The sequence below is a fragment of the Synchiropus splendidus genome, chromosome 1 (genome assembly GCF_027744825.2).
Source record: "Synchiropus splendidus isolate RoL2022-P1 chromosome 1, RoL_Sspl_1.0, whole genome shotgun sequence".
NCBI lineage: Eukaryota > Metazoa > Chordata > Actinopteri > Syngnathiformes > Callionymidae > Synchiropus > Synchiropus splendidus.
This window is the reverse complement of record NC_071334.1, coordinates 22,195,551-22,210,275: the sequence shown is the minus strand read 5'-3', so window position 1 is coordinate 22,210,275 and position 14,725 is coordinate 22,195,551. Positions and strand designations below refer to the sequence as shown.

Genomic DNA, 14,725 nt, shown 5'->3' with positions numbered 1-14,725 from the left:
CAAAGGCTTTCTGTTTTTCCTGTGGGTCTGTCATAGGCATCAAAGACATGCAGTAGGTTCCGTTCATGTCGTGGAACCACCCACTTTCCGTGAAATGCAAATCTACATTTCAATAGTTTTCTTTTACATGCCACAGGTTCTGTCAAAACCTCAAGAGTTTGAATGGTGTGGGAGCATTTTCGTGCCATTTTTTGAGGATGGATTTAAAATAAATATCTTAGTAATATTTGGAAACATGAAAGACAATTTAGCATTTTCGTCATAACCAAGTCAAATATGTTAAGTACAAGTGTGTGTGACCATTGTGTTTTTATGAGAAAGTAGAACACAAAGTTAGCGACCCCACTAACTGTTAAAATACTTCAGTACCAAAAATTCGATGAACTAGTGACACATGGAAAATATAATTGCCATCTGAATATTTATGACAGAGAATTCCACAACCCGATGAACTATGGGAACTACATTAGAGTATACACTGAAAGGCTTCCTCTGACTAAAATCCATGGCGAGCTCTGCTGGACTGTCCATGGTCTCCAACTGTCAGTCCAGAGTCCTGCATCTTCAGGATGTGATGACGGTGGGTTTATACACAAAAATACTGAAAACATATTGCACTTTCGTTTAGACAAACGTTCACTTTCCGTTCGGGGTTCTATATATAAACATCACTTGAGACGTGTTTTGGTGTACGTTTGTTTTTGTTGTTTTTTTTTTATTTTTATTTTGTTCATCTGACGATAATTTTCATGAGGCTGAGCACAAACTACACAGAAGCTATGTATACGCACGTGAAAGGGAACAATAATAACCTACCAAAATGAACTGTAACTTATTAACGATGACACAAAACACGTTGCTCTCTCTTGACAAGTGCCTGGCCAGAAAGACTCACGTTGGAGAGTGACGAACCACTAGATGGCAGTAGCGACTTCCTCCACCGAACTAGTGACTTCCTGAAAGTCCATGTGGTAAACAAGCGCATGTGTTGGGACCTGGAGGGTTCAGCATGGACTTCACTTCCAAATGGACCGATGTTCCGAAAGCTCCCAATTTGAAGAATCTGACAGGCGCCCGTTTTGGTCAGTTAAAGGAGACCCAGCATGCACCAGTCCAGGACCTGACCAAAGCCCACATCGAGTCCTTCAACCATGCGGTAACGGAGGGCTTGAACCGAGCTGTGCAGGTCCGAACCAAGTTTCTCCTTCACTCTTACAACTTCGCCATCGATCTGTCACTCTGTTAAATCAGTATCACAGCAGCACAGTGTAAATATTTTGTGCATTAAAACTGGAATATTCAGAAAAGGATCATTCATTTCAAGTGTGACACAAGATGATAGTGATCATCTGTCCGCTTTGTGTGATGTTGAATAGTTACATTTATACGGTACAGTCACGTTTCTTTCCTGAATTTCCCCACGACGCTTCCAATATAGATCTCAAATATGGTTTATTGTTTTAAAGTAAATTATTCAAAACAGTGATGTCACAGATAAATATATTTATTTTCTCAGACCTCTCATATTTGTCTTGTTTTCACACCCTAGTTAGTTACAGTTCATAATGCACACGTGAATAATTCTGATCCTCATTTCCTTCCTAGTCAATCCCACCTTTGGAGTTTAGTGACAAAGATGACAGAATAACTCTGGCTTTCGTTGACGCCGTCATCCACAATCCGGTCGTAGCCAAAGGAAGTGTGTGCAGAGAGATGAGGGTGTTTCCAGCGGAGTGTCGGGGAAGAAGATGCTCCTACAGAGCCAGGATTGTGGTAAGTCAAGCACTGTATTTTCAGAATAGCTGTTGAATTTCCCTTCCCATAGAAAGTCTCCACAGATGGTCATGTTGCTTAGACGAATGCAGATTTTAAGTCAGGAATGTTTTCCAGGCCGATGTCAGTTGGTCTATCAATGGAGTTCCCAAAGGAATCATCAAACAGTCCCTGGGACTGATCCCTATTATGGTCAAGTCAAAGCTGTGTAACCTACATGGCATGTCCCCCAAAGACCTGGTGGAGCACCACGAGGAGGCTGAGGTGAGGGCTGTCACTCGCATGCGAGCAGTTTCCCCTCGAGTCCTTGTTGACTGAAGAACTGTGAACAGGAAATGGGCGGTTACTTCATTATCAATGGGATTGAGAAAGTGATCCGTATGCTGATCATGCCGAGGAGGAACTATCCCATCGCCATGTCCAGACCCAAGTGGAAATCCAGGGGTCAAGGATACACTCAGTATGGTAAGAGGAAACGTTTTATCTGGTGTCTGACCTCCATTGACTTTTTCTGCCACTGGCTGCACAATCAGCAGACACCGACTGCCTTCACACTAGTGTCGTGCCCCGGCAGGTATTTCCATGCGTTGCGTGAAGGAAGACCACACCGCAGTCAACATGAACCTTCATTACCTGGAGAACGGAACTGTGATGTTGAACTTCATCCACCAGAAGGAGCTGTTCTTCCTCCCACTAGGCTTTGCACTCAAGGTGCGTAACCAACAAACATACGACAAGTTAAGTTCAAGTTAACTTGGTGAAGTTCTCTCAAGCAACAATAATGATGGATGGGCACCCGCCTTGAACACTGCTACTCCTCCACCACAATTTGCACTGCATTTTGGAGTGGCTTCTGCCTTTATTTCCATTTTTTTTAAACATATCCCACAAGCAGTATTTGACCATGCCTCCACCAAGTCCCCAGAGCTAGTGAAGCGAAGCATCAGGTCCAGTATGGGCTGCTTGTGCATGGCAAACAGACTCACTGTCATATTCACTCCCCCAACTTTCAGGAGAAAACACACCTACAAATGTTGCTCAGATTGAGGTTACAGGTGTCCACCATCTGCTTGTGTAAATTACTAACTACACCAGGCACTTTGCACACTGGTTTGTTAAAATGTTACAATGTTGTTTGTGACAATTTTGCTAGTTTGGTGCCAAAGCAGCTGCTTTATACCCATATTTGGCTTTAATCAATAGTTATGCATCAGATCGTCTTGTCTCCTTCAGTTCTGAGTTTATTCTTCTGCAAATCAGCAAAACAAGTCATTGATGAATCCTTTAAAACACAACCATAATTTTGTGATCTGTTGCTTGTCCCATGGTGAGATTTCCTGAGAATGAATAACAGAAAATCAGAATATCACTTGATAGGTTTTTGTTTTGCGAGCGACAGATTGACACAGACCAAAACATAACCCTTTGGCGGAGGTAAAGTCACATGACTGCAGCTGTGGCATCGACTTTACAATGTGTAGAACTGACTTCTAAAAACCTAAAATGTGGTGTCTGTCTTGCACAGGCCCTGGTGGACCTGACAGACTTCCAGATCCACCAGGAGTTGGTCAAAGGCAGAGAGCATGACTCCTTCTATAAGAGCTGCATCGCTGAAATGCTGCGGACCGTCATGGAGGAAGGCTGCACCACCCGACGCAAGGTGCTCAGCTACCTTGGGGAGCGCTTCCGGGTCAAGATGTACCTCCCAGAGTGGTACACTGATGAGCAGTGTGCAAACTTCCTGCTTGAGTATGTTTAATACACATGTTGACACATGTGCAAAATGCAGACTGTGAACTGTCTTTTGTTTTCTTCCTTGTCAGTGAGTGCATCTGCATCCACCTGAGGACAAACCTGGAAAAGTTCCATGTGTTGTGTTTAATGACTCGAAAGCTCTTCACCTTCGCCAAGCAGGAATGTTTGGAGGAGAACCCAGACAGCATCATGTGTCAGGAGGTGCTCACCCCTGGTCAGCTCTACCTCATGTTCCTCAAGGTTGGTCTACGACAGTGTTTTTCAACTCGTGTGCCGTTAGAGAGTGTCAGGTGGCTGTGGGAAAATGATCCGATTTCACCTCATGTGTCCGTAGATAGAGGTGGGCGATATGATGACATTAAATCATGACAATTAGAACCTGTTGACCAGCTACCAAGGTGAGGAGGTCACATGGATTCACTGACGTTCTTTCTATTCACTATACTGTAGAGCTACAGTGTGTTGATGCGCTGATCTGTCCGTCAGTAAGAGCAGCGCTGCTGTGGTGCGCGGCGCTGCTCTTCCCACACACTCACAGCCAAGAAGCCGCTCACAGATGCAACTTCCAGCTGTTTTTAAACATGATGTGCCTCTAACTTGACCACACACTTTCATGAGGGAGGGATCCTCTCTGGACCCGCGACACCAAAGACTGCCTGCACCACAGAGCTAACAGAGCTAAAAATTGGCGAAAAACTAAATGCATAACTAATAAATATATAAATAATACTAATAAATAAATGCGCTCCAAATTGTGAAGAGAGAAAGAACAATTCTTTTTTATGAAGCAAGTTCAGGCAAAGAATGATAAGGATTTGTCTGGGAAAAAAATCATGCAAAAGAGAAGTGATAAAATCAAAACAGTTATTTAAAGTAAGTAAATACATAAATAAATGATGATATATTTTTCCATATTGCCCACCACTTTCTGGACACATTTGAAACAAATACATTTTCTGCCATTTGTTTCTGCAAATAGCCTGGCAATATAACAACCGAGTGTCAGTAGCTACAGTTTTTCACAAATGAATAAGGATTTTCTATAGGACTTTAAGTACAAGTGCGTACTCCAATGAACCTGCCGTGGCTTGAAAAAGGTTGAAAAACACTGGTCTATGACAGTCAGACAGGATCTGGTGATGTGAAAAGCTGTTCTCCCTACACAAACCACAAGCTCTATTGTGCACTCCATTGGGCTCCAGAGGTTTATATCGAGCAGTTAAATGTGTTCATTTTCTTCTGCAGTCACTCAGCAGTATGAGCCCCAGTGGCCAGCTTTAACTCACGCATTTATTAGACTTAGTTACCTAAGATGCCCTTCTTCAGATCACACCTGCACCCTCGGTCAAACGTCCAAGAGCGTCACTGTTCTGACCCTCAGTCTAATTTGCTTCACCACTCGCAGGAGAAGATGGCTGGCTGGCTGTTGTCTGTGAAAATGGCCGTGAACAAGAAGAGCAAAAAGGGGAACCTAGATTGGAACTCTGAAACCATCTTGAAGGTCTTCAACATGAGCACGGATCTGACTAAGGCTTTTGAGTATCTTCTGGCTACTGGAAACCTCAACTCCAAGAGTGGTATGTCAGCGCCAGCTGTGCTACTGCTCGATGGTTGAGTCACACACCTCCTGCACGATCGTCTCCTAGGTCTTGGCATGCTGCAGAACACTGGCTTGTGTGTCGTCGCTGACAAGCTCAACTTCATCAGATACCTGTCGCACTTCCGCTGCGTGCACAGAGGAGCAGCCTTCGCCAAGATGAGGACCACCTCGGTCCGTAAGCTTCTGCCCGAGTCTTGGGGCTTCCTGTGTCCGGTGCACACGCCAGATGGAGAGCCGTGCGGCCTCATGAACCACATGACAGCCTGTTGTGAAATCGTGGCACAGAGCTTGTCCACCGCGTCGCTGCCCGCACTTCTGTGCTCGCTTGGTAAGAACTGTCAACAAACACGAGCAACGTTATCCCGATGTAGTGTTTTGACTGGTCTCTGGTGCTTCAGGGGTCACACCTGTGGACGGTGGCTCGGGCCAAGACTTGTCTGACTGCTACCAAGTGGTCCTGGATGGGGCCTTTGTCGGCTGGCTGCAGGCCGCCTTGGCGCCTGCTATAGTGGACTCGCTGCGCAGGTTGAAGGTAAAAGGTGCAGCTTCATTCAGTCGTCCACCTCGCAGACAAGGAGGGAAAGATTTTTTTTCCAATTTACTTCAGGTGCTGCGAGAGAAGAGGATCCCTCCTTGGACTGAAATCGTTTTGGTCCCCAAGACAGACAAAGCCAGCATGTACCCAGGCCTGTACCTCTTCACGACACCATGTCGAATGGTGCGACCTGTCTACAACTTGTCTCTGGGGAAGCAGGAAATGATTGGCACCTTTGAGCAGGTGTGTGTCAGTATGAGGAGCTTTTACCACTGAGATATTATTTTCTCATGTTATTTTGCCTTACCGTCATTTAGATTCCTTTTCTGTTAAGTGCTCCTCATGTCCGTGTAGCAGTTAAACTAAAGACCTTTGTGTTTATGGTGCAGCTTTACCTCAACGTAGGCATTCAGGAGTCGGAGATTGAGCCTGGTGTGACCACACACCAGGAGCTCTTTCCTCACAGCATGCTCAGTGTGGTGGCCAACTTCATCCCGTACTCGGACCACAACCAGAGTCCCAGGAACATGTACCAGTGTCAGATGGGTGAGTGGGGACCCTCGGCTCGCTGAGGCCGGCTCCAGAATGCCTGCTCTGACTCATGTGGATCCATTTGACTTGTCTGCAGGTAAACAGACGATGGGCTTCCCGCTGCAGGCCTTCATGGATCGCACCGATAACAAGCTGTACCGCCTCCAGACCCCGCAGAGCCCGTTGGTCAGGCCGTACATGTATGACCACTACAGCCTGGACAATTACCCCAGCGGCACCAATGCAGTTGTGGCAGTTATCTCGTACACAGGCTACGATATGGAAGATGCCATGGTAAGTTCAGGTCTCTGGGGCCATTTACAGCTCAGTACAGTACCCATCCTGTCGGTGAAGATACAACTGTGTAATACAGTGTTAATTCGAACAGATATTCCTGATGTAGATTTAGGAAACAGCAGTTTCAGTCAACTAAGTCTACCGTAGCAACTCAACACATCCTCAAGGTTTGCAGTCAACAAGCAGCAAATGTCCTCTTTGGTTGCACTTAGCTGTTCATTGAAGGGCAAACTAGCGTCTGCCATTGTCATAGCTTCACATGCAGGACGATCGGAGGAAGTTAACTCAGGGTCAGAGTCAGAGAATCAGAACCACATTTATTGCCATGGTCAGTGGGGATCCCACCAACTACAAAAGTGCTTCAGAATAAAGTGCTGTCAATAAAATAAAATGACCCACAAACAACAAAGGCTGATCACGAATTCTATATTAATATCTCGAAGTTTCATGTATTGATAGTGATGATGGCATGTCTCTCAGCTCTCGTCCAAACTTTTTAGGATTCTAGGATCTTGTTTTCACTTGTAAAAGAGGAAGTGTTTCATATTGTTTTTAATGTGAAAGCTGATCCGAGGCAAGTGAAAACAGAAAATGGAGCCCTGCGGAGGAGACGCTTTTTTGCCCATCTACTGTTCCTCTTTGGCATAAAGATTAGTGAATCTCTGCAGCTTTTGTTTTAATGGCAAACCTCTGTGTATCAGGTTTGAAACTGCATATGGTACATACATACATTTTTTAGTAAAACCTTTTTCCTGATCATTTTATTTCATTCATTTTATTTCATCCAAAAGATTTGACTTAATCTATTGAAACCTAACGTGGCGCTTTGCATGAACAGATAGTCAACAAGTCGTCGTGGGAGCGGGGCTTCGCTCACGGCAGCATCTACAAGACTGAGCTGGTGGACCTGGCGGACAGGGTGAGGAACAACGACGCGGTGGTGTTCGGCGCCAGTCCAGATGACCCCAAGGTGAAAGGAAAGCTGGATGAGGATGGACTTCCTTACATCGGTTCAAAGATTCAGTACGGGGACCCATACTACAGCTACATCAGCCTCAACACAGGGCAGACTTTCGTCACCTACTACAAGTACGTTTGGCCTCATGTAAAGCTTCTTCTAGCAGTGGGAGTTTATGTTGTGCTATTCTCATGTCTCTGCCAGGAACCAAGAGTCTTGTGTGGTGGACAACATAAAGGTCTGCAGTAATGAATCCGGCTCCGGACGCTTGAAGCGCGTTTGCATCACCATGCGGGTGCCCCGGAACCCCACCATCGGTGATAAGTTTGCCAGCCGGCACGGCCAAAAGGGCATCCTCAGTCGGTTGTGGCCTGCGGAGGACATGCCTTTCTCTGAGAGCGGCATGAGTCCAGACATCCTGTTCAACCCGCACGGCTTCCCTTCGCGTATGACCATCGGGATGCTGATCGAGAGCATGGCAGGCAAGTCAGGCGCTCTGCACGGCCTGAGCCACGACGCCACGCCCTTCACCTTCTCCGAGGACAACTCTGCCCTGGACTACTTCGGAGAGATGCTGCGGGCTGCTGGCTATAACTACTATGGCACGGAGCGTCTCTACAGTGGCCTCAGCGGGCTGGAGCTGGAGGCAGACATCTTCATCGGGGTGGTGTATTACCAGCGGCTGCGTCACATGGTCTCAGACAAGTTCCAGGTCAGGACCACGGGGGCCAGGGACAAGGTGACAAACCAACCGATCGGTGGGAGGAACGTCCAGGGAGGCATTCGCTTTGGGGAGATGGAGCGAGACGCATTGCTGGCTCATGGGTCTTCCTTCCTCCTTCACGACCGACTCTTCAACTGCTCGGACCGGTCAGTGGCTCAGGTGTGTGTGGACTGCGGCAGCCTGCTCTCCCCACTGCTGGAGAAGCCCGCCCCCTACTGGTCATCCACGCGACACCGCAGGACTGTCTGCTCTCTGTGTGGCAAGAGTGACTCCATTGACTCTGTGTCGGTCCCGTACGTGTTTCGCTACTTTGTAGCCGAACTCGCGGCCATGAACATCAAGGTCAAACTAGAGGTGAAATAATGAGGCGACTTGAATGTGTCAGAGAAAGATGGTCTGATCGATTATCATAATAACAATAAATTAAAGTCCATTGTATGGAACAAATACTAGTATTTGTCTACTTGAAACTTCATCTAATCTAAAAATGTCTTCTACTTTCTTGACAATGTATCCTGTAGCCAGTGGAATGTTCCTAAGACAACTCTGACTGGAGGGAAAACTACACTTTATTTCAATAAAAGGTCCCGTAATGTAACATTGATGGGATTAAACCACACACATTTTTACTGAAACTTGTGTTTAAAAAAAAAAAAAAATAATAATAAGAAATTTTTTTTATTAAAGTACTACTATTAAAGTAGTAAAGGAGTCCAGTGACCCGTTATTTGCAAGTCTTGTGTTGGGACCAGTTTGTCCTGAGATACAGTACATAATACTCTATAAATAAATGGTGGAGAAAATCTGTCACTGTTCAGTATTTAGTCAAACATTTGTTTCTTCACTTCTGAGGATCAAAGTGAAGTCAGCCATTTTAACCTCACTTTTAAACTTTTTTCATAATGAGTAGTTACTCATAAGTCTTACTCTACTTCGCATTTCAGGGGAGAATATGTTTTGGTGCATAAAATGGAGAGATTGAATGGCAACGCCTTTTTTTTCTCTCTGGATGGGATTGGTGCTTAAAAGTGAAAGTAAAAGTAACAAGGCTTCAATAGAGCCGACAGTCACAAGCACAGGCTCCATTTTTGCTCAGTTTTAACAAACAAGCCTACATTTTGAAGGACTAGCCAAGATGCTCCACGGTTTCAAGACCACTGAAGAGCAGAGGGGGGGCTTCTGCTTCGAGAACAGCCGCAGGTGAGTGATCCAACCAGGAAGTCAGTTCGCTCCATTGTGTCCCCTTTTTTGTTGGGGGTTAAATAAATCTGATCTGATTTCATGGTATTCGTCTGTAGTTTGTTGTCCTGTAGCCTGACACAGACGCCACTGAGGCGAGTTTGAACTCATCTGAAAACATAAAATGCTTCACATGGTCTGTTTCCTCTGGGACGTTCCACTTGTCAAAACTTATCATGGCCTCATTCATATCCCCGCTGCTGCTATTCAGTGTTCTTATATGATCATTACAAAATGCCAAACTGAAGACAAATGTTCATGTGCAAATGATGCACCTTGTATAGCTACTTTAACGCTGCCGTGTAGCGCGGAATGACACTTCACTTGGGATTAAACCGTCACACAAAAAATACAATTTATTCAATCAATTCTCCTCTTCCAATGCTGCAGCCGGCAGAAAACTATGTTGTTATTTTATTATGCTTCAGAAATGCTGCGCTGCAATCCAGCTTGTCGGAGTCTGGTTACAAGGCCCCCAATGCCAGGAAGACAGGGACAACTATTGCTGCCATCCTGTACAAGGTGCCTGTAAAGAGCTGTTGAATTGTCACTCCCTTTATGTGTATCATTCATCTGACTGACCTGAGGTCATGTTTTTCACCTGTCACCTGTGTCGTAATTCAGGACGGTGTGATCCTGGGAGCAGACACGCGGGCGACAGATGACATGGTTGTGGCCGACAAAAACTGCATGAAGATTCATTACATTGCCCCCAAGATCTAGTGAGTAGAAGCTCGATGGTGCTATATCACTTCTGCGGTTTTGCGCGGTGAAAATATATCACGCCTGTCGCAGCTGTTGTGGCGCCGGAGTGGCAGCAGACGCCGAGGTCACGACACAGATCTTGAGGTCCAACGTGGAGCTGCATATGCTCAACACTGGGCGCCCCCCTCTTGTTGCCATGGTGACCCGACAGCTGAAGCAAATGCTGTATAGGTACGACTGGTGGTTAGATTGGGACTCTTGATAATGGCAGAGTTTCACATCAGTAACGCTGGGTGTTTGCAGGTACCAGGGTCACGTGGGGTCCTCTGTGATCGTGGGAGGCGTGGATGTGACCGGAGCGCACCTCTACAGTGTCTATCCGCATGGCTCCTGGGACAAGCTGCCCTTCCTCAGCATGGGTACTTGAGTGTTGTCACATTGAAACTGATTTCATGAATTCATTTTCATTTAACCTCAGTTATTGATCAGGATTATCACCGGATTATTCAGATCGCACACTTGGCTATAACAGTGTTTCAAGGTGAACTGGTTAAGGTGATGGATGGGAGATGTTTTTCTTTTTCAGGTTCAGGAGCCGATTCTGCAATTTCTGTGTTTGAGGACAGATTCAAACCAAACATGGAGGTCAGGATGATTATAAAATCTTACAATGAGACATCATATTTTACATATTTACAAAGTAGTTTGCCAGCTAATATGCTGCTAGTAGCCATAAATATTGGTACGCATGCGGTCACAAACAGCAGAGTCACTGGAGAGCTATAACTACTTATGAATAATTGTGAAGCCATTCGTTCTAACATCCGAACGTTCTGTCTGAAGTTGGAGGAGGCAAAGCAGCTAGTTCGAGACGCCATCGCAGCAGGGATCTTCTGTGACCTGGGATCTGGCAGCAACGTGGACCTGTGTGTGATCACGGAAGCTGGAGCTGAGTACCTGCGGGGATACGACAAGCCTGCAGTGCGGGGCGAGAGGTCAGTCACCACAGGTCAGCGCTGTGAAGAGTTGGAGACAAAGATTCTCAGGTGCTTTTGTCCTTTCAGGCAGGGAGTGTACCGGTTCCAGCCCGGGACCACAGCTGTCCTCACCAAAACTGTCACCCCGCTGTCACTGGACCTCGTCGAAGAGACTGTCCAGACCATGGACACTCACTAAAATGTTTCAACGTTCCACCAATTAAATACTCAGAATTGGCATTATGTCTTCTTTGTAAATCTTTTATTTTAATTTGGAAGATAATAATCAATCATGCCCACTTGAATTAATGTCGACATTGTTTACTGAACCTGTGTAGTTAAATCAGGTCAAAATGGTTTTGTTTTCTGCTCAAGCAGATACAATACTTGGTACATTGAGTAGGAACATTGAGACATCCCAGGCAGACATGGTGCATGCCTGGAATCACTGAACCTGTGGAGCACTGGAGCAAGGCGCCTGAATAAATGTGCTTGATTATTGAAACCTGTTAAGTTTGGAGCAATAGGTCTTGATGTGCCATTTTAATAATGTGCATCGTTTTAATAATTTGGAGTTATTATCGGGAGGAGCCACTCTTCACTTTGGAACATTCGCATTATACATTCACCGTGTGCGGCGCCTCAATTTATCAATTTAAAAACAAAGAAAAAAAAAAAACACTGAAAATCTGAGAAAAAAAATCAAACCACAAAGAGTAAAAACAAAACGAAAATGAACACAAAAAGATCAATAATCCAAGAAAATACCTTTAAAAAAAAATCTTAGAAAAATTATATATTTAATGGTTTTGATTTTAAAATAGAAGAGAAAATCATAATTGAAGAAACTAATAATGAAAAAATACAAACCAATACATTTTAAGTTACAAGTAAATTCAAAATTGAAAGAAAAAGAAATTCCCCAAAAAACATATTTTTTAAATGGAAAAAAGAAATCCATGACCCATTTTAAAGGAGGAAAAATAATTGAAAAAAAAACTTGACAATGAATTTGTAAGTATAATATATACAAGTATAAAGGCGGTGCACCAACGACACCACCCATGTGGTACTTCAGCGAATACAAACCAAACACCACTCGGCTCTTACGTGGCATGTTCTGAGTGGTCAGTCACGTTGACGCCATTTTCAAATTGCGAATGTACCGAGTCTCTCGCAGTTTACATTTCAAACATCGCTGGTAGGTGTATTGTAAATATTCCGTTCCAATTGCATTGCATTTCGGTTACATGGCGTTTAGCAGACGCTTTTATCGGACGCATGCAGCGGTGTGTTTATGATTAACACGTTTTATCTTACAAGTGTACCATCAGTTTCCCGTCTCTTCGCTATAGTCCACTTGAGGTCAAACATAAACTCTTCGTGCTGCACACTGCCGTAGTCGCCTTACCTTCTTTCTCTCCTCGCCATCGTGACCAGACGTTGACGGTTCAAGATGAGGCGCGACCACCACAACACCAGCAAGCGGAAAGCCACTACGCCAAAGCGTCGGCCCCAACAGCGACCACCATCCGCGTCTCCCGTGCCGGGTCCATCGACTTCAGCTGGGCATCAGCAGAGGCGCGTCAGTGGTGAGACAAGGAGCACTGGGACTCTGGAGAGTCACGCAAGGCCAAGCGTTTGTCAATGACGTCTAATAAGCTGTTTCACATTTGAAACGCTTCCCTTCTCCACATTTCTGTTTTAATTATGGAGACATCATGAATTAATAATACCAAACCATGTTACTAGAATATCCTGACGTGCTTGGGTGTGGGAGTCCTGCTGAGCTTTAATGTGCGACATCCCTCATCCTCCCTGTCATCTGTTTATCCGCAGCGCCACAGTCTCCACGCAAGAAAAAGTTTCGTCCTGGCACAAAGGCCTTGATGGAAATCAGAAAATATCAGAAAAGCACAGACCTCCTCCTTCGGAAGGCCCCATTTGCTCGGCTTGTAAGTCGCGTTTTTTGTTTCCTCCACAACACTGTTGCTTGTCTACAGTAGCACCACTTTTGGCAGCCATATCTTGGAGCCTACTACTTCCACTTTGTTTACATATTGCTGCTAATAAAGTGCAGATCTGACCATCGATCCGGTAAATTCCAGTTTATCATTTTTGTTTTTTCTTTGACTTACATTTTTGATTTTCATTGTAGTATTGTCTGTGCTTTTTTGCGTGTTGTGCCACAAAAAGTAAAGTTGACTTGATGTTATGCGTGTGATGCTCACGCAGGAATGAAGGGGCACTGAAGCCCACACGATTGTAAATACAAGTTTTCATATATGTAAAATTAAAACAAAAGATTTCTTACCTCTTCCTGATCATCACAGAAACTTGAGCACAAGTTTGAACCAATCCTTGGACCAGTGCCCAAAACACTGCTTTCTGTTCTTTCAGGTACGGGAGATTAGTCGGAGTTTCATCACAGAAAACTACATGTGGCAAGTCACCGCCTTGTTGGCTCTTCAGGAGGTGAGAAAACTGTCGCATAGGCTTGCAATGTGCTGGGTTTTTGTAAGACGTGCCTGTTCAACACTGCATTACAAACTACAGTTCAAATCATTTGGCAGACAACAGCAGAGAAACACTGACAGGAAGTGGGCCATTTTTTTTGCCACCCATCATTAGCCATCATCATGAATATATTCAGCATGTATATCATTAAATGTAATTAAACTTTAGCTGCATGTATATGTCATGTCATATTTTGTTTGTCTTCCTCCTTCAGGCTGCGGAGGCTTTTCTAGTCCGCTTGTTTTCTGACGCTAACCTCTGTGCAATACATGCTAAGCGTGTCACCCTGTTCCCGAGAGACATCCAGCTGGCCAGACGGATCCGAGGAACGGAAAATCTCTGACTTCATATTCCAAAGAGGAGAATTTGTACATATATATATATATATACACATTGTACATTTTATTGCTCATTTTTCAGTTTTTTTATGGTACAGTTAGATGTTGAATTGTTAGGAAAACGTGTTTTAAGTGAAATATTTCCAGGCGAGCAATTTTAGCTAGTTTTTCTTTTGTACTACTGTTATACAGAAATTTCATTTAAATCTGTTTTGTTCATTCTTAAAAAATAAAATTTGTTATACAAATAAGCCAATGCCTCATTGTAAGAATATATTGTCAACGATTTTCCACAAACCTGGTGATAATAATAAAGCATTATTTATGTATAGCACTTTTTAGAGCACTGTTCAGTGAGGAATCGTGGCGCTTGCTCGACCACAAAGGTGGACGGCTAAACCCTCTGTGAGTTGGAATTAAGAAAATGTTCAGAGGATTTCACATGAATACAACTTGATAAAAGTGAGTTTTTAGCAAAGATTTGAAAGTTGTGGTGCATGTTGTGTTTGGGACCTCCTCCCTCTAGACTGTACCAGAGTCGAGGGGCCTTGACCCAAAAGGCTCTGTCACCTATAGATTTCAATGTACACTTGGGGACAAAAAGTTATTAATGAAATCTTAAATTTGAGTCTAAAGCCAGCGAGGAAAGAGTTTTATTTATTTATATATATATATATATATATATATATATATATATATATATATATATATATATATATATTTGTCCCATTACATGAATTTGCCTGTCTTGGGAAAGAAAACAAAAATAAGTGGAT

General features: G+C 44.3%; 3 protein-coding genes across 5 annotated transcripts; all 3 read left to right on the top strand.

Moving 5' to 3' along the window:
- Positions 1-968: 968 nt before the first annotated feature.
- Positions 969-8,879, top strand: polr1b (RNA polymerase I subunit B). 2 transcript variants are annotated; one of them, XM_053881022.1, is made up of 15 exons: positions 969-1,186; positions 1,606-1,773; positions 1,891-2,037; positions 2,106-2,238; positions 2,348-2,484; positions 3,299-3,522; positions 3,597-3,768; positions 4,934-5,105; positions 5,175-5,456; positions 5,527-5,660; positions 5,736-5,906; positions 6,053-6,209; positions 6,292-6,488; positions 7,330-7,580; positions 7,654-8,877. In XM_053881022.1, exons 1-15 carry the CDS (start codon positions 1,010-1,012, stop codon positions 8,534-8,536), a joined length of 3,405 nt encoding a protein of 1,134 aa, XP_053736997.1. In that variant the 5' UTR covers positions 969-1,009; the 3' UTR covers positions 8,537-8,877. The 2 variants fall into 2 exon arrangements, with proteins under 2 accessions (XP_053736997.1, XP_053736989.1); XM_053881014.1 differs by having other exon boundaries at positions 5,527-5,906; positions 7,654-8,879.
- Positions 8,880-9,223: 344 nt separating this feature from the next.
- psmb10 (proteasome 20S subunit beta 10) lies at positions 9,224-11,481 on the top strand. Its single transcript, XM_053878425.1, has 8 exons — positions 9,224-9,373; positions 9,841-9,934; positions 10,037-10,134; positions 10,208-10,348; positions 10,421-10,536; positions 10,704-10,762; positions 10,961-11,112; positions 11,182-11,481. Exons 1-8 carry the CDS (start codon positions 9,309-9,311, stop codon positions 11,291-11,293), a joined length of 837 nt encoding a protein of 278 aa, XP_053734400.1. The 5' UTR covers positions 9,224-9,308; the 3' UTR covers positions 11,294-11,481.
- Positions 11,482-12,225: 744 nt separating this feature from the next.
- On the top strand, positions 12,226-14,127 carry LOC128750440 (uncharacterized). Of its 2 annotated transcripts, XM_053850655.1 has the most exons (5): positions 12,226-12,295; positions 12,535-12,686; positions 12,934-13,049; positions 13,495-13,569; positions 13,826-14,127. In XM_053850655.1, the coding sequence occupies exons 2-5, from the start codon at positions 12,551-12,553 to the stop codon at positions 13,952-13,954; spliced, it is 456 nt and encodes a 151-aa protein (XP_053706630.1). In that variant the 5' UTR covers positions 12,226-12,295; positions 12,535-12,550; the 3' UTR covers positions 13,955-14,127. The 2 variants fall into 2 exon arrangements, with proteins under 2 accessions (XP_053706630.1, XP_053706629.1); XM_053850654.1 differs by lacking the exon at positions 12,226-12,295 and having other exon boundaries at positions 12,305-12,686.
- Positions 14,128-14,725: the final 598 nt, after the last annotated feature.